Genomic DNA, 23,883 nt, shown 5'->3' on the forward strand with positions numbered 1-23,883 from the left:
CCAGGATGTCCTCCTCCCAACCACCCAGCAGCTGAAACGCCCAGACCAACCCTGTCTGTGTCACATCTCTCTTCAAGTCTGCACCTGGTGTGGGCCAGGCTGTCTGGGGCTAGATTACCCAAACTTAAATACTATTTTGCAACAACAAAAAGAAAACAATAGTGTAGTGTTCAGTTTTGTTATTATTAGGAGGTTTTTTCACCCTAGTAAATGGAGCACATTAGTTTTTTGAGGTAAGGAGGGGGAGACCCACCAGGTGTCTATCATATTGGTCAAATAAGGCTACAAGCTAGATAACAAGCCACACAATCTTTGGTTTATATATTCGTTTGTTTATAAGGTAATTATGAACAAGGTATTAAAACTGCCAATTACTTGAGTGACGAATAAAATTTTCCTTGCAGTAAAAGTACGGTCCAGCCAAAGTCAGCAATTTCCTGAACTGCACAGCTCCTAAATTGCAGTGTGAAAGTGTACTCTGCTCAAGATGGAGTATGCACAGTGTGCTCTTTGTCAGCCTCACCGCCCAGCACAAAAATCCCTTACAGCCGCCAGGATAATAGCCCCTGTATCACAAACACTTAAATCTGCCCTAATGGAACTGAATCAAATCCAAATTCGAGTTTCTTATTACCTTAGACTAACTGGCGAATTACCACCTGATAGGTACCAGTTTAAAACGAAAACAAACAAATAAAAAAAAAAGAACGTGCTTTATATCATGAAAGAGGGTTTTAAAAAGAAAGACAGAAGTAACTACATTTAAAAAAAAAAGAAAGAAAAAGAAAAAAATTCTCACATCACCTGAAACTCTCAAAATAAATGCAATTCAGTGATTGGGTCCTAAACAACTGCTTGTAGAAGACAAAGATCCAATTCAGGCACAACTTTAGCTTTTCTCCAAATAGGGGTAAATGCCAAAATTCATCGACACATCGAAAAGCACCACAGCTGATTCACACTGGGGCAGAATGTGTGCAGTGCTTGATTAAAAACCAACTCCTTACCCATCTCTAACGTTACGCATCATGGCGTCTTTCCATTTCCCAAACAACAAGGCCTGGAGGGTGTTTCCAGCCCCGCACAAACCCGTCGGAGACTAGGAATATTTAGTCCTCCGGTTGTTGATGGTACAGAGAGTTCCAACGTCACATCACTGCTGAGGTGACTTATAATTAGTCCCTTCATGACAAACAGACCTTTGGGACATGGCTGGAGGGGAGCCTAAGACAGTTGCTTCCTTCTAGTTCCCAGAGAGGCCACAGGACAAACAGTAGCCTCAGGTATTTCAACCTTGGCTTCCGAGGTCCAAAAATAATGGCTTCACTTTGTTACCGAAGTCATCTACCAGGAGACTTTGCCAAACGCCTTAAAATGAAGAGACAAATATGACACACCAATTCTCCCTGATGATATTTACTGTAAGAATGCTGGAGAGAGACCTAACCATGAACAAGATCAATATGCCCTTGACTTCCCTGGGGCCTCACATCTAGTGGGGAAACCGAGAGACAGACAGACAGGTCACTCTTAGGGTTGGTCCTCCAAGAAGAAAGGGACAGCGGTGAAACTCAAGCATCAGACACCTCAAAGGCTGCGGTGGGAAGAGCATGGCGGCCAGGTTGGCAACATTCACCAAGGAAGTCGCTGATGGGACTCGAGGGGCAGAGAATCAGCCTGGCAAATGGGAGGCCAGGCCAGGGTTGCTGTGAGCAGAAGCAGGGCCACAGGTCAGCTGCTCAAACAAGAGAAAATGAGGCAAAATTGTCTTTTCGAGAAAATGGGAGTGTGCTGGCCTGGCCAGGATACAGTGCTCACAGCTAGAGACAGAAAGGTTGGCATTCAAGAGTGAGACAGCTGGGAGTAAAGAGATGACCCACAGGTTACGACCACCTGCTACTCCTTCCAGAGGATGTGAATTCAGATCCAAGCACCCTCAACAAGGGGATCGCCATCCCCTGTGACTGAGGTCCTTGGATCCACACCCTATCCTGTGGATGCCTGCACGCGTGTGAGACACGCAGACATGCACACATCCGTAAATTAAAAATAATAAATCTTAAATAAAAAAGAACAGAGTAGCCGAGGTGAGCCTAGGTCAGGTAGGACCCTGGAAATCAGGTTAGGTGATGGGATGTCCCAGGGCTACCGAGTGATGGGGTGACGTCAAAACCAGCTAATGGGTGGGTGGAAATAGATGCGGGGACCTTGTGTGAAGCTTCCAAATCAATACAGGGGACAGAAGGTGATACTGTGGTACTGTGGCAATGATCAGCTTAGATGTTATGTTTAGGGGGTCACGGACCTCGCTTCTTCTGGCTTCTAGAGTGCAGTCAAGGCTTTGTTCCCTCCCGCACACAAGCTGGTATTCCTAGCTCTACAGCTCTGGCCCTGGGACCAAGTTCAGCTCCAGAGGAGTTTGCATTCACTCTGTTACTCTCCTGTTTGGCACTGGGTATGAGATGTGAGGTGTGAGACTCCGTCTCGCATGGCAGGCATGAAGCATTTCGAATGGAAACAACCAACAGCAACACTTCAGCCAGGCCCAGAGCTTCTGGGAAAGAGGTGGGGCGCACTGTCTCCACATACGTACAGGGAATGTGCTCCTTCACTCAGAGCAAACCAGGGTGGAGTCAGCAAGAGCAGAACGCAGCCGAGGCCAGGACGACTTCTAACTTTCCACTCGAGCATACAACTGTCTCAAAAGCACTCTCACATGCGCCGTGAAGTGTATTTAAATGGTGATACCTCCAGGGTGAGGAAAGGGACTTTCAGAATGGAATGGTCTCTGTTGGTGAGGAGCAGGAAGGGCAGGTTTGTTTCCACACAGGAATTCCTGAACCAATCTGGCTCCTTGATAAGCGAGGAAGCTCTGCCAATAGTTTCTGCCTGCTCCTACCCATTGCGCCAGATGAAAAGCAGCTCAAGACCTTACAGGCCGAATGCGTCGGGGCATGCAGTCTTGGCTTCATGAGGACGCCATGTGCAGGAGGCGCTCTCCTTTGGAGAGGATGGGAAACCGCGTTTTGGATGTGGTAGACCTCTCTATTAGAATGCTCCCCGCCCCCCACTTGTATCTCTCCAGGTCTATTCTTCGGCTGCCTCTCACAACTTCTGAATCGGTCGTCATTCCACGCGAACATCATCATGCAAACACCTTAAATATATTGACTGGTACAGTATGGCCTGGCCATGGGGAAATACTGATCTTTGTATAGACTTAGGAGCAACCAGCTTAATTCCATATAGAAAGAAATCACACGTTATTAATGAAAAACACAACATTGTCTAAAGACATTAAAGTGCACTTGTTTCCAACTTTTGTGTCACACACACACACACACAAACACACACACACAAACACACACACCATTCCCACTCCCAGTCAAAAAGGAAAAAAAGAAGGCTTCCTGGAGCCTTCTTTAAAGCTACTTTGGCTGAATCAACTAACTCCCCATAGGATCGGACTTCTTTTAAAAGAAAAAGTTGGCAGGCGAAATCTGCGTCTCTCACACAGATGAAAATAAACAACAGCCTTTGCTCGCCTCTGTGAACAAGATAACGAGGAAGTTTCATTAAGAGAACACACGTGTTTAGACTGGCCCACTAGCACTGTGCCATCCCCTAAGGGGGCCAGCCATGGAAGCTTCTGGACAGTCTTGATTAAGAACGAAAGCTGCTGTTAACAGCAAGGGAGCAGCGCGATGTGGCGAGAAGACTGTCGCTTCTTTTCAGCCAAAAGCCAGATCAACACGAAGTATAATTACCTTCTGGATCACAAGCAGGGTAAAGATGGCCACAACACAGTGTTTTTAACAGCGGCCCCACAATAATCGGGGCTCTGTATGACTGCCAGGTATAACACGTGTTAAAATGAAAAACAAAATCTGGGTCAAAAGCCCATTCAGGCCACATACAACACAACCCTTCTCTGGTCCCAGGTATAAGTTCAAGTTGGTCCTCTGTGCAAACAGGAGTTGACAACAAATTCTAAAAGAGGACAATGAAAGAGGAAATCACTGCAAATGTATTTTAATGTGAAATAGCTTAGGTGCAATAAAGCCAATTCTAGGGCCAGAGGGGTGGCTCAGCAGGTAAAAGCACTTGCTGTCAGGTCTGGCAACCTGAATCTGAACCCTAGGACTTACATAGTAGCTCTGTAGTCCCCATATTGTTCCCTGACCCCCACACATGCACTGTAGACATTCATGGGAAGGACAATCCATGCCTCAGAGCACCAGGAAATGGCTACACGAAGTATAGCCCTCTCCGTCCCCCAGGAGGGCAGGAAGGCAAACACACCCATGGCAACATCTATGGAGCAACCGGCTCAAAGCGAAGGCCCTTTGACACAACAATTCAATGTACTGCGGTGCCTGAGAGGACTTTAATCTCTTCCTGGTTCAATGTCTTGCTTTGCTGTACTTGGTGAACCCAGGCAGAAATGGAAGACAAAGATCTCGCCTGGCCATGACCAGCTGGGAAGCAAGATTTGGATGATGGATGACAGGGCACTGTGAACAACAGTGCTTGCTACAGAGGCTTCAGAAAAGAATCGTAGCATCTGGCTCCAGAGATCTCTTTTACAAAGTGTCCCTGTACCCCTGCTCCTTACTGGTATCAGATTATGCTCTTAGTTTTCCCAGGCCTCATTTCCCATTAGTTCCTCCATGTTTGGTAATGACTGTGAGTCTGGCAGTTTGGTTGTGCACTGTGTCCAGACAAGAAGCAGTTGTCCTTCAGGCCTGGGAAGGCTTGATGCTCACAGATGGAGTCTTAAAAGCCAGGCCCCTTCTCCGCAGTGTTGCTCAAATCGAGCCAACATCAGAGCTGGAAGAGGGTATTCTGAAAGCAGAATTGTAGAATGCTACATCACTGGCGTTCTATTCAGTGAGTTTGCACAGGGGAAGATGGACCTAAGAGTCTGTGTTTCTACCACGTTCTCAGGAGGGGCCTGCTGCTAGGAGTCCTGAGGCAAGATCTGTCAATCATCCCAGATCTGTCAATCATCCCAGATCTGTCAATCATCCCGAGAGGCCTTCTTTCAAGCTTCCACCTTTCAGAGCTTCTCGCCATAGTCCCAACATAGTGAAATTTCACAGCAGTGTCCCACTGGAAGCCTTTTGTCTTTTTCACTGTGCCAGCACACAGTAGGACCAGTGCCTGCCGGCACACAGGAGGACCAGTGCCGGCACACAGTAGGCCCTTTCAAGAGAACTATGCTGCTTCTCAGTTCTAAGATTGGTTGTTTTGCCTGTTACCTTTGGCAATCTCTTCCCTTCAACCTCTACCGATGTCTTCTGGTGGAATCCAACACACAGAGGAGCTGCTTCCTCGGGCAGGATTCCCAACCTTCTGGCTCCTCCTCCAGCCTGTTCCACACCCTTGTCCTTTGGTTCTCTCTAGGAGAACTTTCCAACATTTATTTCTTTGTTAAAATGACTCTGCACTTTTTAATTTTACAGCTTGGTGACTATATGCACTTTCAACCTCCTGAACATCCTATGCTTGGCTGTTTTCACTTGGCTCCTCTGTTGTGGCAGGCTGAGCATCTCATCTTTTGGCCCTAAGGAGCCTGGATCTGTTTCTCCCTCTAATGTCTCCAAATCCCTTGTTTTCATTTGTTTCAGACTCTAACTTTCAAAAGCAGCCGACATTCATTCATATTTTCTAAATAAGTTCTGAAAGAGAGAAAGAAAGAAAGAAAGAAAGAAAGAAAGAAAGAAAGAAAGAAAGAAAGAAAGAAAGAAAGAAAGAAAGAAAGAAAGAAAGAAAGGATCTTATTAACGCCAGGCAGGGCAGCAAGCACATGTAATCCTAGCATTCGGGAGGCTGAAGCAGGAAGATAATGAGTTCAAAAGCCATTCTGAGCTATTCAGCAAGAACTTATCTCAAAACCCAAAACCAAACCAAACTAAAACAAAACAAAACAAACAAACAAACAAAACAGTCGAAAGGGGGTAGGGTGTAGCTGGAGCTAAGGTGGTGGAATTCTTGCCTTGCAAGCACAAATCTCGGGATTTGGTCTCCAGGACTACATACATAAAGCACAGTGGCCCCTCCACTAATCCCAGTTCTTAGAAGCAGAAAGCAGGCGGATCAGAAGTTCAAAGTCATTGTCTGATTTCTAGGGAGGGAGGGCATCAAGGGCTACAGGACAGCCTGCCTCATAAAGAAAGTAGGGAATGTAAGCTTACTAAAGACATCAGGTAGGCGTGCTGTTGAATGGTAAGCATCCACACAGGGGACACAGAGGAGGGACTCTCTGCTGGAGTGCCCGAGGGAGGTTTTCTTAGCAGTCCTGAGGCTGGAGGCTATGGGTATCAGCAGAGCACTGTAGTCACGTGAGAAAGCCAATGGAAATAAAAGGAGAGGATGTAACCTGAGCATTCATGTTCAACTCTGTTTCCCAGACTGAGGCAAAGCCCTCCATCCCACCTAAACTCTACAGAAACTCAAGTTGTTCTGGACATAAACTTGCAGTCCTGTGTGTCAGATGCAAGTCAGTCTCTGGGGCTAGGAGCCAGGAATGAGATTGTGGAGGTCAGGTTACTTCTTATAAAAGAGTTATAGCTAATTGTCTTTTCAGTCCTATGGGGCACTTCACCTTTACAGGTTTTGAATCTCTGCAATATCCTGAGGATCAGCAGCACAGGTACATGTGTATACACATACATGAACACACATGTGCCCATACACATGTGCACACACACACACATAAGAACACACATACACATGTGCACACATGCACACATGCATGCACATACATAAGAACACACACATGTGCAGATGAACACACAAAAACATGTGTACACATGCATGTGTGTATGTTTGTGCACACGTGCATACACACACACAGTAGTTCTCACTTTCTCCCTACTTAAATTTACGATTTATCCACTTGCTTGCAAACTTTTTGTGATATTTTCATTTGGCCTGTTATCTTCTCTTTGTTCCTGTTGGTGTTTACTTTGATTGTCTTCTTTCTTTCTTTTTACTCCTTTCATTTTTTAGGTGGCTACATGAGAGAACAGCAGAATAAAGGTGCTCAATATAACACGCTAACATGCCCGGCTCAGTATAACATGCTTAACACACGTCTTCTGCAGTAAATTCAATCAGTATCACGATATTTACATTGTTCTTATCAGTGAGCAAAAGATAGACCGTTAACTCTGCTTCTCGAATAGAAGTAAACTGTTTTATTGGCTGATACAGGGACTGTCACTTAATAATAAAAACTAGAGAGCACCACTGTTTGAAACCACAAGCAAATAAGCAGACGTCATAGAGAGATTCAGCGTGCATGTATCTGCCAAGCTAAATTAATTCTATTTTATTTTCTGATTTGGTTCACAGAGCAACAGGCAATGTATCCTGACCTCAGTGGTCCCTCTGAGCAGACATAGAAAATATGGTGTTCGTGATCCCACAGGCAGGCATGCTCACACCCCTGTTCTGTGTCCACACTGACGGTAAGCTCAGGGATGCTTATCACAGAGGCTGGCCAAGTCTGTGAGTCATGCAAGAAAGGGCCATGAGAATTTAAGAGTAGACATGGAAGGAACCACGAACGGTGGGGATGCCTGTAGTCCGGCACGGGGAAACTGAGGCAGGGGAACTAGGAAAGAGCTGTGTCTACAGAGTGAGACCCTGTTCCAACAAGCAAAATAATAATAGCACAATGACTAATGATGAACAGAGGTCTTATAAAAAACAAACGAATGAAAACAAATCTTACTTTTACAAGCATATAATGCCCAAACTGGAAGTGTTCTCCCCTCCACAGAGGTAAGTTCTAGCAATCACGACCATAGAATTGGTCTCTCTGGGAAGGATGCTCACCAGAACAAGCTCCTGCCCAAGGCGATTTTAGGGGCTATCATGGAGAGATCCAAGAATTTCTCTTTCAGGGATTCTTTTTTCCCACAGAGAGAAAAGTGCCTCTTCTGGTTCCAGGATATTAGAATTGTGCACAGACATTAATAGAAAATTTTAAAAATGGGTTACAACAGTTATATAACACCTGAAACGGTTTCTAATTCTTTGCAAATGCTCGTTGATACCACATTGGTGTAGTGAGGAAGAAAAAAAGAACCATTCAATGAACTGACTATGTACATGCCCAAATCTGTAAGCATTTTTTCATCCTGGAAGAATTTCGCCATCTATCCTAGGCCAATGTTATATGTGGGGATTACAAAGTAAAAAGTGGCCAAATTCAAAGCCCCCTTCTGTGACAGATAGACATGCATATATATATATATTCATACAGATAGACATGTACATATATATGTATATATTCATACACATATATGTATATATAAGTGTATTCATTTTGACTATTCTACATTATATTTCTTTGCTACAAAAAATGTAAATTGCCCATATGTAACAAATTTGACAGTTCACGAATAAACACCAAATTTATCCTATGCTCTAGGGTACTTTAGGGTGACTATTCCCTTAAAACCTCATTCAAGCTTACCCTATGGAGCGCTCTGCCTTTGGGCTGAAGCCACACAACACAGGAATGAGACAGCCAGGCAGGTGGTATTAGGTGTTTAGAAAGGAGGCGTTTGTATTTATAATTGCCTTCCCTTTCATGTTTTGAATTTCTTGCTTAAGCAACTTTCATCCAAAGAAAGAAGAGGCCAGGCACTGTTGGTTACAACACCGCCTCATTGTTTTGGTCTCCAACAAACAAGAGTCCTGAACCTCTGGCCTTCGGAAGCCATCACAGAAGCTGAAGTAAGAAAAGGAAGAGGCGAGAGTAACCAGACCAGAATAGAGCCGCGTGTTGGATCTTGCCACCCCAATCATGCAAAGCTCACTGGCTGGAACTTTGTTTTGTCTGTCTTGGCAGAACAAGCCTCACTTGGCATAGAGATGCTTCCTGGTAGAAGCTGTCCCATTGCTTCAAAGCAGCACTTGAAATGGCTAACCCAAAGCGGGGAGGAATGAGGAAAGGAGGCAGGCTATGGCAGCCCAGAGGTATTGTGGGAAGCATTCTACAGGACACACTCAAGGGAATGGAAGTTGACTTTAGGGGCTTCATAAAAGACCACTGGGGGAAAAGATTGCCCAATAGGTCAGTCACTGCTGTCAAATCAAAAACTCTTGTTTTAAAGGGAAAAAAAAAAAGCTAAGTTTAAGAAGTAAAAAAAAAAAAAAAATTCTAAGAGCTGGAAGACCAGGAAAGCTAACTTTGTGGTTAACTAGGAGCAAGCCATACTGAATCCCAGACTATGTAGTGAGACCCTATCCCAAAACAAACAAGCAAACAAACTCCCATAAGGTTGGCACCCAGGCTGATGCATAGGAATGGTGACAGCAGAAAGATCGTGCCCTACAGGATAAAACAAATGTACAGATTCTTGGGGCTGGACATGGCAAATCCTTGGACCTCAGGGACGGCTCCAGACTGTCCAGTTTGAAGAGAGCTTGAGGAGCACTGTACATCTCAACCAAGATTCCGCGTTTGACCTACCGAGCTGTGGAAAGCCCTTAAAAGCCATGTGACGGTAAAAAAACACACCTTTCAAACTCAGTCATTCTAAGCAGAGAATTGAGAACCCAGCAAGTCTGTATTCTGGGAACAGGTTGGTTTAACCGAGTCAAAGCGAAGGGAAACTCACACTGTGGTTACCGACACAGTTCTGTGCATGGTAAATCCTTTTATGTGCAAGCGGTATGTAAACCCTGTAAAGCCCAATGGAAGAGTTCCACACGAGGTACAAAGATGGTTATGTGTTCACTTTGTGGGACTCTGGCTCCACCAACACAACAAGTATCTGGTTTGTACACACGGGAAGAGGTCTGTAAAGCAAGACTCCCTGCACAGGAAGACACCCGTCCATTTGTACATCAGCAGGATGTGCGAGCCTGGGAGGAATTTTACAGTTGAGTTTGTCAAATTCCATCGTCTCCTCTGCAGCCAGATGTGGGCAAGCATTGGGCAAGGTTTGCGCCCCACCTAATCAAACCAAAGCTTGTTGGTTTGACTCCCCTCAGAAACCTATGTTTTACTTTTGGCTACAGTTGAGCCTCAAGTCTCTTAATTAATACGACAAGCTAGCGACCTCTCTTCAAATATTGACCTAAGGAAGGTTTTGGTTAAGACGACTATTTGAGTCTTTCCCACCTAGTTATAAAATTATTCAGGTGTGTTACTACTTGAGATTTTCATAATGCTTTGCCTTCGATGTGCGACTTGATTTCTGAGCTACAAACCTACTAAAAATCACTAATATTATATCTAAAAGCTATAAAGTGAATTTATTGAAGCCTTCAGGTAAATTCAGTATCATACAACCAAGCCCCAGTATCTCACGTGAACTTCCAACTAACCCAAGAGTCTCACCTTTAGAATGCATGGGAATGTATAGTTAATATAGGTTGTATTCACCATATAAATAACAGAAACATATTTCTCCAGACTTAAGATAGAATGACATCTCACCAAAAACATTGTATGTGGAAATAGTCTAAGGTAAAAATGCATTTTAATAGCCAACCTAACCTACTGGTAATCCAAGCTTAGGCTAAACCTGTCTTAAACACACTCAGACATATATTTACCCTATAGACAGGCAAGATCATCTAACAGAAAACCTATTTCACGACTGGGTGTTGTCTCATGTGACTTATTATATGTACTGAAAGCAGAAAGCAGATCGTTGTTGGAGTACACCCTTAAACCACCGTCCAGTCTCAATACTGAACCGAAACCCTGTAAGCTGGAGAGAACCTGTACTTCAATCTCATTTCCCTCCACCCTGGGCACAGTGAGAAGCATCCTTCTTAAAAACAAAAAAAGTTAAGACTCCTCCCAAACCAGCCAATCAGAGAGAACCTCCATGAGCTCATCCTGCCAACTTATCCACATTTTCTCCCTGACATTACTATCTTGTCCAGGTAGCAATCTCCGCGCTCGAAGCCTCTCCTCGATGGCCTTTACCAGTTTTCCTTTCCACTCCTCAGAACCACTGTAGAGCACACACCAAGCTCTCTTTCCATGCTATCGCTTATCACACGATTGACTTTGCTCTTAGGGGTCAAAGTTCATCCTATAAACACAAAACTCCGGCTATAAAAGTTATCACTATCATGTCATGCTTTATTTTGACCACGTCAAGAAAGCTCCAGATTCACTGTTAATTCACTCAAAATGTAAAACGCATCCTCTCTCTCCCTACTGTTGCCGAAATAGTCTTTAAGTCCCACCTTTCTCCTGTGACCCTCATGTTCAGGAATCCATGCTGGCCCGCAGCCCTAGGCCTCTCTGCCCCTGAGCTGAGCCCACACTGCATGCTTGTGGTGCATCTGGGCTGCTGGAGCTCCCCCGAGCCCTTTCAAGTACGGAATGCCATTTGATCCTCTGCGGGAACAGGGGAGATAGATGGGCAGACATCTCTGACTGCTTGTACAGATAAACAAAGGAGAATTAATTAAGTCTGCCTAGGGTCAGACAGGCCCTTCCTGTGAGCCAGCCGCAAACCTGTGCCCCCAATTCCAGCCCTCGCCGCTCCTACTCCGGAAGGCTCTCAGCTCTCCTCCACTCGGAGTCTACCCAAATGGGACTTCCCTGGGCCGCCGGAAGGACTGAGACCTCAGACGGGAGTAGGAGTCCTACACTGGTGTGAGATGTGATGGACGCCCCTGACTCCATGGACCTGAAACTTGTAAGAGTTTCAAAACTAAAATGATGATGATGATGACGACGACGATGGTGATAAATCTCTGTGATGGACAGTTAACCTCACTAGTCACTAGTCAACCTGACTGGGTTCATAAGCGCCTAGGAGGTTAGTGATGAACACTTCCAGCTGCATCTGAGAGGATGTCTGCTGACAGGGTTAACAGAGGAGGAACACCTGGCTCTGAATGAAGGCGGCACTACTCCACAGGCCAGGGCCCACAAGGAACACAATGGAAACAGAGAAGAGCCTCTTTCCTGACCACCAACAGATTACCTCGCCTTCCCTGATGGGTGAGACTCAAACCTCAAACCTGAATCAAAGGTGACGACCTTCCTTCCTTAAATTTGGGAGAGAATTCTGTTATAGAAGCAAGTGAAGCCGGCTAACAAGCAGTCTACAGAACTGGACGAGTCCCTGCTCTCTACGTCAAGGACTAACACTCCCTGGCACACTGTAGTGGTTTTTGTAGTTGTCTCTGCTGCCTACGACCCCACACCATAAGAAGGTGTGATTCTCACACCTTTCTGTGCCTCCAACCCACCTCAGGTACAAGAGGAAGCAAGATGGGATCGAATCACTCAATTTTGTGGTGTGTGTGTGTGTGTGTGTGTGTGTGTTGTATCTCTGCTGTTGCTTTCCACTCGGGACTTGATAAAGAAGTTCACAAAGTGAAAAGCACCGTCACCATGAAAAACCAGTGTGTGACTCTCAGAAGCAAAAGGGAAGGAGGCCATGGAGTTCCGCGTGCTACTTACTGTCTAACAGGCTCTCACCGAAGAGTCCCATAATGAAGCCTGAGCTACTTAAATTGCTTCTCTTATTCTTTTTAATTTGGTCTTTTTAATTAGTGTTATTGCTGTTGGTATAATTTATTATTATTACTTTACCAAGTATGCACTGTTGAATGCTATAAATATTCAGCCACAGGTTTAGACTACGTGTCTACAAGGTCTGTCTGAATTATGCTAGCACACATGGCTTTCTATAAATATTCCCTAATTCCTATGTTAATTAAACACTGACTATACACTGTATACCTGGAGCAGGACATCAGCCACAGAAGTCTCCTATCACAGAGGAAAACAATAGAAGCAAGATTATTGGATAGCTGGGTGACAGCTAGATCCACAAGGCAGGTAGGGTGGGAGGGGCGGGGCAGGGAAGTGAGGGGTGGGGGAACAGGGCAGAGAGGGTCACGGTAGGGGGGCAAGGATGAACCCCAGATCCCAACCTACACTATGAGGGCCTTGCTGAAGTCTCAGCTTCTCAGTGAATCTTTTTCTCTCTGCATCCCTTTATATTTTACATTTTTATTTATTTATTACGGTGTGGGGGGGGGGGCTGCCACAGTGAGCCACTATTGGAATTCCCGGCACACCTTGTGGAAGTTGGTTCTCTTCTTCTACCATGCAGAGTGTGGGAAATGAACTGAAGTCCTCAGGCTTGGCAGACCCCATCCCACCCTTGCTGTATTTTTCTCTCCAGGATCTAGCCCCCTCTGTGGACAACTCATTCCCATTTGTATCCTGTTCCCATGAGAAGGTGAAACATTCCTGCTAAGGTGGCAAAGATTTTTGTCTGTTCATTGCTGACCTCTGATCTTAGGGAACTGTAATCTGACACATAGTAGGTCTCTGTCAATATTGGACTTTCCTGACTACATCAAAGGTCAGCGGCGAGGACTCACTAATCACACCTAGATCAGAAGCCAGAGCCACTTTTTCCTTTGAAGCTGGCTTACCTATCCTGTTTTTCTCTTCTTCCTGGAATGAAGTTCCATCACAATAGATGATTTGGGGGCTCTTCACTTGAAAGAGAGCCTGGCGGATAACATATATCCACTGCCTTCTAGGTCAGTGAATCTCCTTCCTCCCCACCACCGATCACCTTGGGTATACCAGATGTCTTTCCAGGGTTTTTCTCCACAAATCCTTCCAATGTCTCTTGGAACAGGTACTGCTCTCATTCTCATTTTAGAGAAGAGAGAACACAGATACCCAAAGACAGACAGACAGACAGACAGACAGACACACACAGAGACACACACACACACACACCTGTACATAAGAACTTATAAAAAGATGACAATGTCCTCTTGATTGTGAAACTGGCCTGACTCTAATTTCAGAAATATTTATGTCAGAACTGATCAGAATCCAGAAGAGAAATGTGTTATGACAGATGTTCCCAGCTCCACCCCAGCCCACCAAGTGGGATTCTCTAGTAATGGTGCCAGGGAATGTCCATTCTCACCCCAGGGGCACCTCTGGCAGCCGTCATCTAACAGTTTTCAGCTCCAAGACGAGTGGCAAATGTCTTCAGGTCAGGCAATACTACTTAAGCCACCAGCATCAAGACTTGAGCAGCCCTGTTTAAGCACCACGTTTCACAAACCAAATCCCCCTCTCTCTTGTTAGTTACAGGTTTCAAAAGGGCTTAGAACATGGATACGTCACACCGTACCACAGGAAACAGAGACAAGGATGTGGTCAACATTTTGACTTTGAGAGGTACTCAAGCCAAGGATTTTACATTTCTAAAAACCAAACTAAACCAACCAGACACCCTATCCTGCCATAGCTATGCAATCATCTGAGGGAGAGAGAAATCAATGAATAATAAAAGATACACACACACACATACACACACACACACACACACACACACACACACACACACATGCACACTCGAATGCTTGCTCCAGCACATCACTGTGATCTGAACTGATCTAAAAGACCTGTAATCATGGCAGAGATAAGCGTCCTTAAGAGGATGTTCAGGGCCTCTCCAAGCCAGCACCCCCCTTACTCATATTTCACCAAGGTTCCGCAGAGCCTGAATTTGTCTTTGCACATGGGAGGCCACTGGACCCAGCGTCCCCTCCAACTACAGACAAAGACAAATACTTTACCAGTTGGTCATCTCTGAAGCCAGCCACCCTAACTGGGAGGGTCCCATGGCACCAAGGATAATAGTATGAAGCTGGAGTCTGAAATCTGTGTTCTTAAGATGTACAACATACACAGAAAATATATATGATTTAATATAAAGATTGTGAGAGCCTTAGATATGGCTTAGCTTAAGACTCCAACTAACTTTTTCTTTTTATATCATATAAACAGCCTAGAAAAATGTTTTCTTCCCAAAAATGTAGGAAAATAAAGGGGGGGGGGAGGTAATAAAGTCAAACAGTTTTAGAAACTATTTTAACAAATGCAGTTTAAATACAGAACTAAGTCAAGTAGTGAAACTGAGTCACATCATGTGATGTAATGCTCTTTTTTTTTTTTTTATAATTTCAGAAATGTATTTAACAGTACTGATATTTAGCTGAGATTACTTTCAAGGGTTTCCCTATAAAGGAAAATGTTCTATCTATACAATATGGTACGGAGGGTGTTAAGGCTTTAGAAATAACCATATATTGCAATACTCAGAAGCGCCCTCGGGAGAAAAATAAAACCACTGTACTGTAGAAGGAAACCACCAGAGAGGTAAAATCTTCAAGATGTTTCATGGGCATAGAAACTCCTTTTCATTCTCCATATTGTATGAGCGGGCTGTTCACATAAATCACCACTCACAGGGACTTCCTAAGCTCAGCAATAATCGGGCCTCTCCTTCTATGAGGACAAATCTTCAGCTGCCCAGATGTACTATGACCAGCAAGAGGGAAAGGAAGTGAGATTATTGAGACTAATTTGACACACGCCCCCATGAACGCCAAACACGTACAGAAACAGCACGGGGAAGACCTGTAACTTCCGGGCGGGACTCATTCTGGCCTCTAGCTTTCTAGCTTTGGAGTGGTGGTAATCAGGTTGCTATTTAGGTCCAAGAAAATTTCCTTAACTTCCTCAAATGCTCTTTGGCTTGGATGTTAAGCCATGCTGAACTACAGGCTGTTACCCTACCCTACCCTATCCAGAAGGTGGGGGAAGAAAAACAAAAACCAACTCACTGCTGACCCTCAACCACCATTGTGCCAGGCTCTTACGCATGCTGATAGAATCTGCCAAAACACAAAGACCACAGGATAGAGGGATTGTGAAGGCCCCCTTGGTCAGTCAAGGAGAACGCCGATGCTGCAAGGTCCCTTCCACTTGGATGGCATCAAAACGTAAAGAAAATAGGTATTAATACTAATAGCAAAACTTTTCTCTTTTTTTTAATTCGGTGTTTATTTGACAAATACCAAGTGCCTTCTCTTTCATTTGCCACTGGTTCTGATCTGTGGAGAAACCACATGAGTATCAAATGCCACTTAGTTCTTATTCAAACAGAAAAAAGCAGACAGGACGGCTGCAGGGTGACTTGGCTGACCTGGGCCTTCAGTAAAAACAAACCACTATAAATCACCAGATGGAAGCAATTGGAGAGTGATCACTTTAATTGATTGACCAGCTCGCCTGAATTTTACTATATAACTCCAACCCTCCCAACACCCTTACTAGGAAAAAAAAAAAAGAATGACTTTTTTTTTTCAAACCATGTAAAGAACATGTTTTAACTTTAAGGACAAGCAAAATTTTTAATTACTCAGGATCAAAATGGGAAATGGTTTGATTTTAGAAATTAGACCTGGAACATACAAAATGCTGCAAAGACAAGACCTCAAATATAAACGTTATCTGCACTGAAAATACAGAGAATTCGACACAATTTTAATTTTATCTGAAAAGCTTGCAAACTAAGATTTTGACTTCAGTTATTGATTTAATTAACTACCTATGTCCAAACTTTCAGCTGGGGTTTCAAACCCTGATTCCAATACCAGGAGCCATGTTTAAGAAGTAGTGTGAGGTCCTCAATTCCCAGCACCCACACCCAGCAGCTGATAACCAACCCAGGGCTTCGAGTGCCCTCCTTTAGAATCTAAGGTCCCTTGCACTCACATTTGCACAAATCCACATACACACATAGGTAAAAATAAAGATGTCTCCATGGCATGTAACCAACTCCCATCGACTTCCTGCAGTAAGTCTGATCCTTCTCCACAAACATTACCGTAAGGCACAGTTCCTATGCCACCCACTACGCTACACAATGACAGAATTTAAGTTCTAGTCTACAGAATATAATCCAAGCTCAAAGTAGCTTTTTTTTTTTTCAATCCTGGAGTCAAGTTAGCAAGCATAAAGTGTAAAGGTTTTTTGTTGTTGTTGTTGTTGTTGTTGTTGTTGTTGTTGCTGGAAGGATGTTTGAGGGAGCTGTTATGTAATGGATTGCCTAGCAAGAAGTTCTCTGGGTCCCATCCCCAGCAATCATAAGTAAACATACAAGTAAACAGATAAATAAATGCTCAAAATGGAAATAAAGTTCATCTGGAGAGGCCTTCTTTGTTATGCTTTGGGAAGGGTATTCAAAGTTTGCTTGTAAGAACTGCATGCTAGTCCAACACAGATCAGTGGTTCTAAACCCTCTAATGCTGTAATCATTTCTTAGAGCTCCTCATGTTGTGGTGACCCCCTCCCTCTCCCCCAATATCAAACCACTTCATTGGTTACTTCGTAACTGCAATTTGCTACTGTTATGAATCATAATGCAAATATCTGATATCTGATATGTGACACCACTTCCCATACATAAGGGGGTCAGGACCCACAGGTTGAGAACCACTGATCTAGCTATCATGCACTGCCCCTATTAAGTTACACATGGGAACAATGCTGGGTTCACTTACAAGGACAGCTGTCTAATATTTGCAGAGATTGGTCCCAAGTTTGGAATGGTCTCTAATTCATTGTTGTTCAGCTTCCTGTAAATGCCAAAAGAACAGAAAAAAAAAAAAAACAGTTAGATCATCTGAACTCCAAAGACGTGGAAACACCTAATAATATTTAAAGACATCACCCAAGTTAAAAGTTTGAAGGATGTTCTTATCATCCAAAGGTTCATCCCATGAAATAGTCCCAGGGGGAAATACTTTATACAACCCTCAAAAGAGAGATAGGTGGGACTCACACTTCTTGAAGACTTTGAAGGTGGCTCAGGGAACTCATCTCAATAAAAGATAATCTGTTATGACTCAGGTCCCTGTAAGAAAACAAAAGTCATATTACAAATAGTTTCTTAAATGTCACTAATATCACTTAATGACCCACTAGGCAGAATGGGGGCTTTGAATTCTTTCTCTCAACACCAGTGACAAGCAGAGAAATAATTGGACCATTCTGTCCACAAATTAAATGGCAACCAAATGCCAAAGTCAAAAACGACAAACTCTGTGGACAGAATTAGTTTAAGAGGCTGGCAGATTCAAACCCTTGAAGCCTGCAAGCATTTTAGGAGATGTTTCCTGGCACTTGCTGAACAGATCTTTTGTGAACTGTACTTTGCTTTATCCTCTCCTCCCCCCTCCCAACCTGATACAGTGACATCATAGACTATGAAAAGGCCTAATTAGGCAGGCCGCTGAAACAAGGACTCCGAAGAAACACTTTTATTACCACAAAGTTAAATACAAATGTCATTACTGCAGTGGAAGAGAACAGAAGTTGACATCCACAGGTATTTACTTGTGTCAATGTGCTAAAGGGTTAGATTCCTGGTGGTGGTGGTCTGTGTGTGTGTTTATGTGTGTGTGAGACACAGGCCCCTTACAGTACATACCTGAATCCTCTCTTTCAAGAACTCCTTGAATTTCAACATCCAGTAATACAGCACACTATTTAAACCACACTAACCATCTCATAATGTCCGGCCAATGCTACAAGTATCCTGTGAACATATTTTAGACACTAAAAGAAATGTGCTTCTTACCCAAAGGCTCAGTGGAACTTAGTAACAATTCCCACAGGCAACAATGTACTAAAAGTAACAAATTCCTGTCTATACAGTGTTCTGGGCTGGAAAGTTTGCTCAGCACCAAGATCTGAAATAAGGACCAAATTCCAGCAAATGCTCCCTGTCTACATGCCGCTGCCAAGCTAGTACAATGGAGGTGAAATGACAGAAGAGTTACTAGAAACCAGGCTCCAGCACTATGTGGCTGGAAGCTTCTCTCTGGAATAGGCAAGCTGATCCTAAGTTAATTCTTCAGTGTTTAAAATGAAGACTTTTGAAAAAATAACTAAAGCGTTAGATAATTAATGTTAGTTGCTGACAAGAATGAGCCATGTAACGTCCATCAGAATCACTCCCACAAACAATAGGAAAATAGAAATCACAGTCAGAGGAATCATGTTACTTCTTGCTTAGTCGACAATTCAAAATTAAGGGTACTGTCATTCTCCAAGCTTTTTTGTTTTGGGAGTAAGCCCTGATTCTGTATTTCACCTTAAAACAAAATTAAAAAAAGAACTTGCAAAGATTTTATTTAAGCTCTGTTTGCCTAAAGACCTACCAGACAGCAACAGACATGAGTAGATTTGTTCTGGTGGAGTTATAACATGAAGGGAGTGGGGGGGGGGGGGATCTGGCTCAGTTTTAAACTATAAAAATCCTGCAATTACAACCACTGCTGTGCACGCTCACCACGCCGGCGGGAGCCAGACACTTTCCCTCACAGTCCAGCCCAAGTCCATCTGGAGTTGATCAAGGAAAGCCATGAGCCCAACAACTCACGTTAGCAGTCAAACAAAACCTGTGTGCTTTAGCACCCCAGACAGTCACAGATTGCCCACCAGCTTAAAACACAACCAAGGAAAGAGCCCCGCCACCTGGGACTTCAGCCTTGCTCCACAGACAGTCATTTGGAGCTACTTAGCTCAAGAATGCTGAGCCGGCCCCCACCCAGTATTGTTTCCTGCGTTGGAAAGCACAGGGGGGACCAATCTGGTATTTGCATTTAATACAGTTAATTTTCTTTTAAATTAAAAGAAAGAAAAGAACGCTAAGAACCTTCTCTGCTCCTTGGAAGGACTACTTCACAGGGAGATACTGCGAGGAAATGAGATTTGGGTGCCCAAAGTTTTCCAGCAATAATGGGATGAGATTTCTGAAACAAAAGATCTCTGAACTGGGAACAGACCTTCAGCCCAGTGCACTTTCTGGGGACACTGGTTGCATGTTCTCCAGCAGGAGCTGGCAGCTAGACATATTTCAGTTATTGCAAATGCTTCCATCCTGAGCCCTGTGTACTATTAAAGCCACATTGTATGTAGGAGAAAAAAAAATGCTTCTTAAGTGACTTTTACTGCTAAATGCTTAAAGCCATGAAACTTTTAATTTACCTAAATTTAGATTTTAAAGTAATATATATTTCAGAAATAGTTACCTTCCTTTTAGAGGACACCACATTTCCCTACATCTTTCCTATACTGTTTTCATGGCTGGAGCACTAAAGAGAGATGTGGAGATACAATGTATCCAGAATTTCCTTGAACCCAGCAAAGAAACCAGTCAATAAGGAGGGCAGATTCATGGCTATGTAAAGTTCCTTGAAAGAACATCTTCCATAGGAAACTTTTTAAAAAGACTTGCTGTGATAAGGTCAAAAGATAGGAAAGGAGGCGCTAACTAATTTACCCAGAAAGCCACAGGGCATAGGCCTAGAAAAATCACCCCCCCCCCATACTGTAGAGTCACTCTCCATCTTATCAGATCAGTGAGCATATGTGAAAATTATTAATTTTACAACATTTGGTTCTAGCTATCATTTTCTTCTTTCTAAGCATTTGGAATTCCGACTTCCAATTCAAATCTGAAAACACAAATACAGTGTAGCTTCTTAATCAATCCCACAGGGGCCTGCCAAGCTGCTAAGTCAGCAGAAATATGGAAAGCCGGAAAAACAAAAAGGCAGGCTGTAGCTGTTTTAAAACACAGATCCAAAGCGACTCGTAAATCAGCCTGCTATGCTCGAGTTTTGGTCTGGAAAATATAGAGAAACAGCTGTGGAAAACATAAGGACTACTACCTCCTCCCCACCCCCAATAGTGAGTACCCTGTTCCAGAAGATTCCTAACAGGCAACACCAAGGAAGTCACAGGAGTACAAACTACCTTTCGGACTTTCTCCTCAGGCCTGCTAAGAGCTCCAACATTTCTGCGTGATAAGATAAATCATCTGAAATCCCAGCTAAAATTTAATAACACTTGAGGTTCCGAGGTTCCAGTTGGCAATCATAAACAGTTCCCCCCCTTTGGCTAAATAACGTTATTTTAACAAGACTCCCCCCGCCCCCCAGCTTCAGAGCTCAGGAGAGGCACAAAGCTCTTTGACTGAGGCTCCAGCAGTAACTTTTTTAACAGCGACTTTCATTAAAGAACTGCAGGTTCCTTCTAAAAGCAGAAGGGAGTACAGTGTTATTACTGTTTAGCCCCAAGTACTCAGCTTTCCACACAAGGCTCTCCTATGGCAATAAAGGACAACTGGATAAAGTGGGGAAAACGTGTGTGTGTGTGTGTGTGTGTGTGTGTGTGTGTGTGCGTGCGTACACACACACAGATTCCTAACTTGTAGATTCAACAAAGGAAACAAAAGACACACAGCATATTTTTCCGAAGTTTCTCATCAACTATTCCAAAGACAAACATTTGCTATTTTAAAAGCCCAAGGAAGGAGAGCTGTGGTGAGCAATACAGGACTCGCTCCCTGGTCTTGGAAGCCATCTACTTAAGAGCTTTTGTAATTATGTAAGGTTTAACTAGGAGCCGCTCACACCTCCTATGGCAATACACAAAATAACAGGGGAGAGGGCCTGCGGGCTGCTGCCTTTTGCTTTTCTCTGAGGTGGGGAACAGACGTTTGAGAGGAAACAAAGGAAACGTTGACAATAAAGAACCTGAGACCACATGGTTTGGGGATGCCTCCAAAGCCGGTCAGAAGTCACAGAAGTACAAGGATGGAAAGGCTGTTGGAGGAGCGATCACAGCAGGGCTTCTGACAAGGGACCCAGCGCTTATTTATACAAGTGGAATGTATTTTCACATACGTTTACGGAATGCAGACGTGTATTGAGACAATTTACTACTGGCGGAAATGTAATTAAAGACTGTGCTAACCAAATAAACTGTAATTTGTTTTTAGTGTGCCACCAAATTATCTGCAAAACAAAATCCTAATTAGGTCAGCTCCCTTTAAGAACTTTTAAATAGGTATCTGAATCCCCCTGCCCCTTTTGATTCAATTTTGATTCCAATCAAGGTCCACAAAGTTTTCTGAAATCCACCTACATTCAGTGGGTCACCTGTCATGGAGAAACTACTGGATAATTAGACTTAGTAAGCATTTCTACAGGCACTCCAGGGAGACCAGGAAGATCTTAGTTTTCTCTATCACCCATAGGTGCCCCCCTCTAGGCATTCCCATACTCGATTCCATATGTCCTCAGTAGGGCTACTCTGTGGCTTTCAGGAACTCAACAGCGTGACCCCCCACCCAGCAAGAGGCAATTGAATGGAATTAGCCACAACTAATTGAAAGTCTTCCTGCTTCAGGCTCAAGTCTTTATCTCCCCTTTCACGAGTAATAAAAGCTGCTACATCAGACATTCCATAATCAGCCATTAAATATCAATCCAATTCTCGTTAATTCTATTTCCTTATTAAACTCCCTTTTAAGAGAGCGCGTTGTTTGATGGTCAACAGGTTTATAACTGATGAAAGAATGTAGGTTGGGACACTGGATCAAAAACACGATTTCTTAAGCCGCCTGGCCACTATTGTAAAGACTCACGATTGTTTAAGAGCTGTAAATGTCTGCTAGGCCTAAATTTGAGAATCTTTAAGTATGAAGTGATTTGATTTCTTTTAAACGGGACTTTAAAAAAAAAAAGTACAACTTTTGCTTTTTTACTTATGGCTTAAACGCCCCCTCCAATTTTAACAAAATTAGGGGTTGGGAGAGAATAAAGGGAGCTGACATTTGTAAGGGCTCGCATTTCCCAGTAAATTATATTTTCTTCCATGTTCTTCCACACAGTTGGCAGTGACTTCGAGTTTTCTGGCTTCCCAGCTAAAATCCGCCAAACAGCACTCAGCGCCGGCTCTAAACTTTCCCCAGAGCTCGGTTCTTAAAACCTACTTCCTTTGCTTTATCTACCCGATCAGTCTTCGCACCCAACTTCTCACAGGGACCAAGACGCATAACAAAGTGGCCCAGGAGCGAGGCTGATGGTCTGCTAATGTGAAATTAAGCACAGCAGAGAAAACAGGCTGTGCAGCTTAGATTGAGCAAGGGGTTCTAAGTGAAAGGCTCGCCTGCAGTGACTAGGGACAGGCAGGGGCCCTAACCACTGAGAAACTACAACTGGGCCAGTTTCCTACATAAACTCAGAAGAAAACTTGCAAAGTACGGTGTCTTCTAGAGTGGCTCCTGCGGCTGCAGGCATCGGGTCTGCTGACCCGGGAGTGGCGACCCAAGAACACACCTGCGCGGATGCAGAGGGAGACTGAGTCCCCCACGGGGCTCCGCTAGCGGCCTGGGCGCTGCTTAGTGAGCCCTGAGTCCCGGGACGGCTCACTCTTCTCTTCCCGTACCCCTGGCGGGCCGGTCTCTCCACCCCAACTCCACCGGAATGATACTGATACTCACAGCCGTGTGACCCAGGCCGGGAGAGGATCGGGAAGGCGAACCAGCCGCCGCCGGCTGCAGTCCAGCAGGTCCCCGAGGCAGTGGCAGGCGGCTGGGCACGGGCGCTGAGCAGCGTCGTCCGAGAGCTGCCCGGGTGCCCCGTGGCCTCCGCTCCCCGCCGGGCCCGCGCGCCCCAGCCCCGCGCACAGCAGCAGCCCCAGCGCCGTGGTAGCCGCTCGGAGCCCGGGAGCACCCATCGCCGCGCGCGCCTCCGCCTCCGGTTCGGCCCGGAGCTCTGCAGCCTCGCGCACCCCGGAAAGCACCGACTACCAGACCGGGCTGGACACGCCGATTGCCGCCTCGTGCTCCTGGCCGCTCAGTACCGGCACCGAAGGCCTCGCATGCCCGTGCACGCGGGTGAGCCAGCAGCAGAGGACGGGCAGCTAAGGTGAAGGCAGCGGGAGCGGTGTCCAAGAGCGCGATCACACGCCGAGAAACTTTTCCGCCTGCGGCTGGTGGCGGGTCGCGAAGTCCGGGCGCGGCGGAACGGCGAGGCGGGGCGCGGAGGCGGGCGCGCGCCTATTGGCCCGCCGGGCACCCGCGGCCACGTGACAATAACAAGGCTCCAGCCCCGGGCCGGCGCCCGGGAGAAAGTGGAGCTGAGATTGAAGGAAATTCCGAGTTACATTTTCCAGCGTCTGCAGCCAGCAGTCTCCGCTATGTC

General features: G+C 44.8%; 1 protein-coding gene across 1 annotated transcript in view; it reads right to left on the reverse strand.

Annotated features, from left to right (window-relative positions):
• Lrig3 (leucine rich repeats and immunoglobulin like domains 3) overlaps window positions 1–23,694 on the reverse strand; it is a 48,853-nt gene extending 25,159 nt beyond the window's left edge. Inside the window, exons 1-3 of the mRNA XM_052165701.1 lie at window positions 23,181–23,694; window positions 17,667–17,738; window positions 17,386–17,460 (exon numbers count right to left, since the gene is read on the reverse strand). Coding sequence (XP_052021661.1) covers window positions 17,386–17,460; window positions 17,667–17,738; window positions 23,181–23,416 — 383 coding nt within the window. The 5' untranslated portion in view covers window positions 23,417–23,694. The remainder of the gene's footprint in view (window positions 1–17,385; window positions 17,461–17,666; window positions 17,739–23,180) is intronic.
• Window positions 23,695–23,883: the final 189 nt, after the last annotated feature.

This window comes from Apodemus sylvaticus, chromosome 20 (genome assembly GCF_947179515.1).
Source record: "Apodemus sylvaticus chromosome 20, mApoSyl1.1, whole genome shotgun sequence".
Lineage (NCBI taxonomy): Eukaryota > Metazoa > Chordata > Mammalia > Rodentia > Muridae > Apodemus > Apodemus sylvaticus.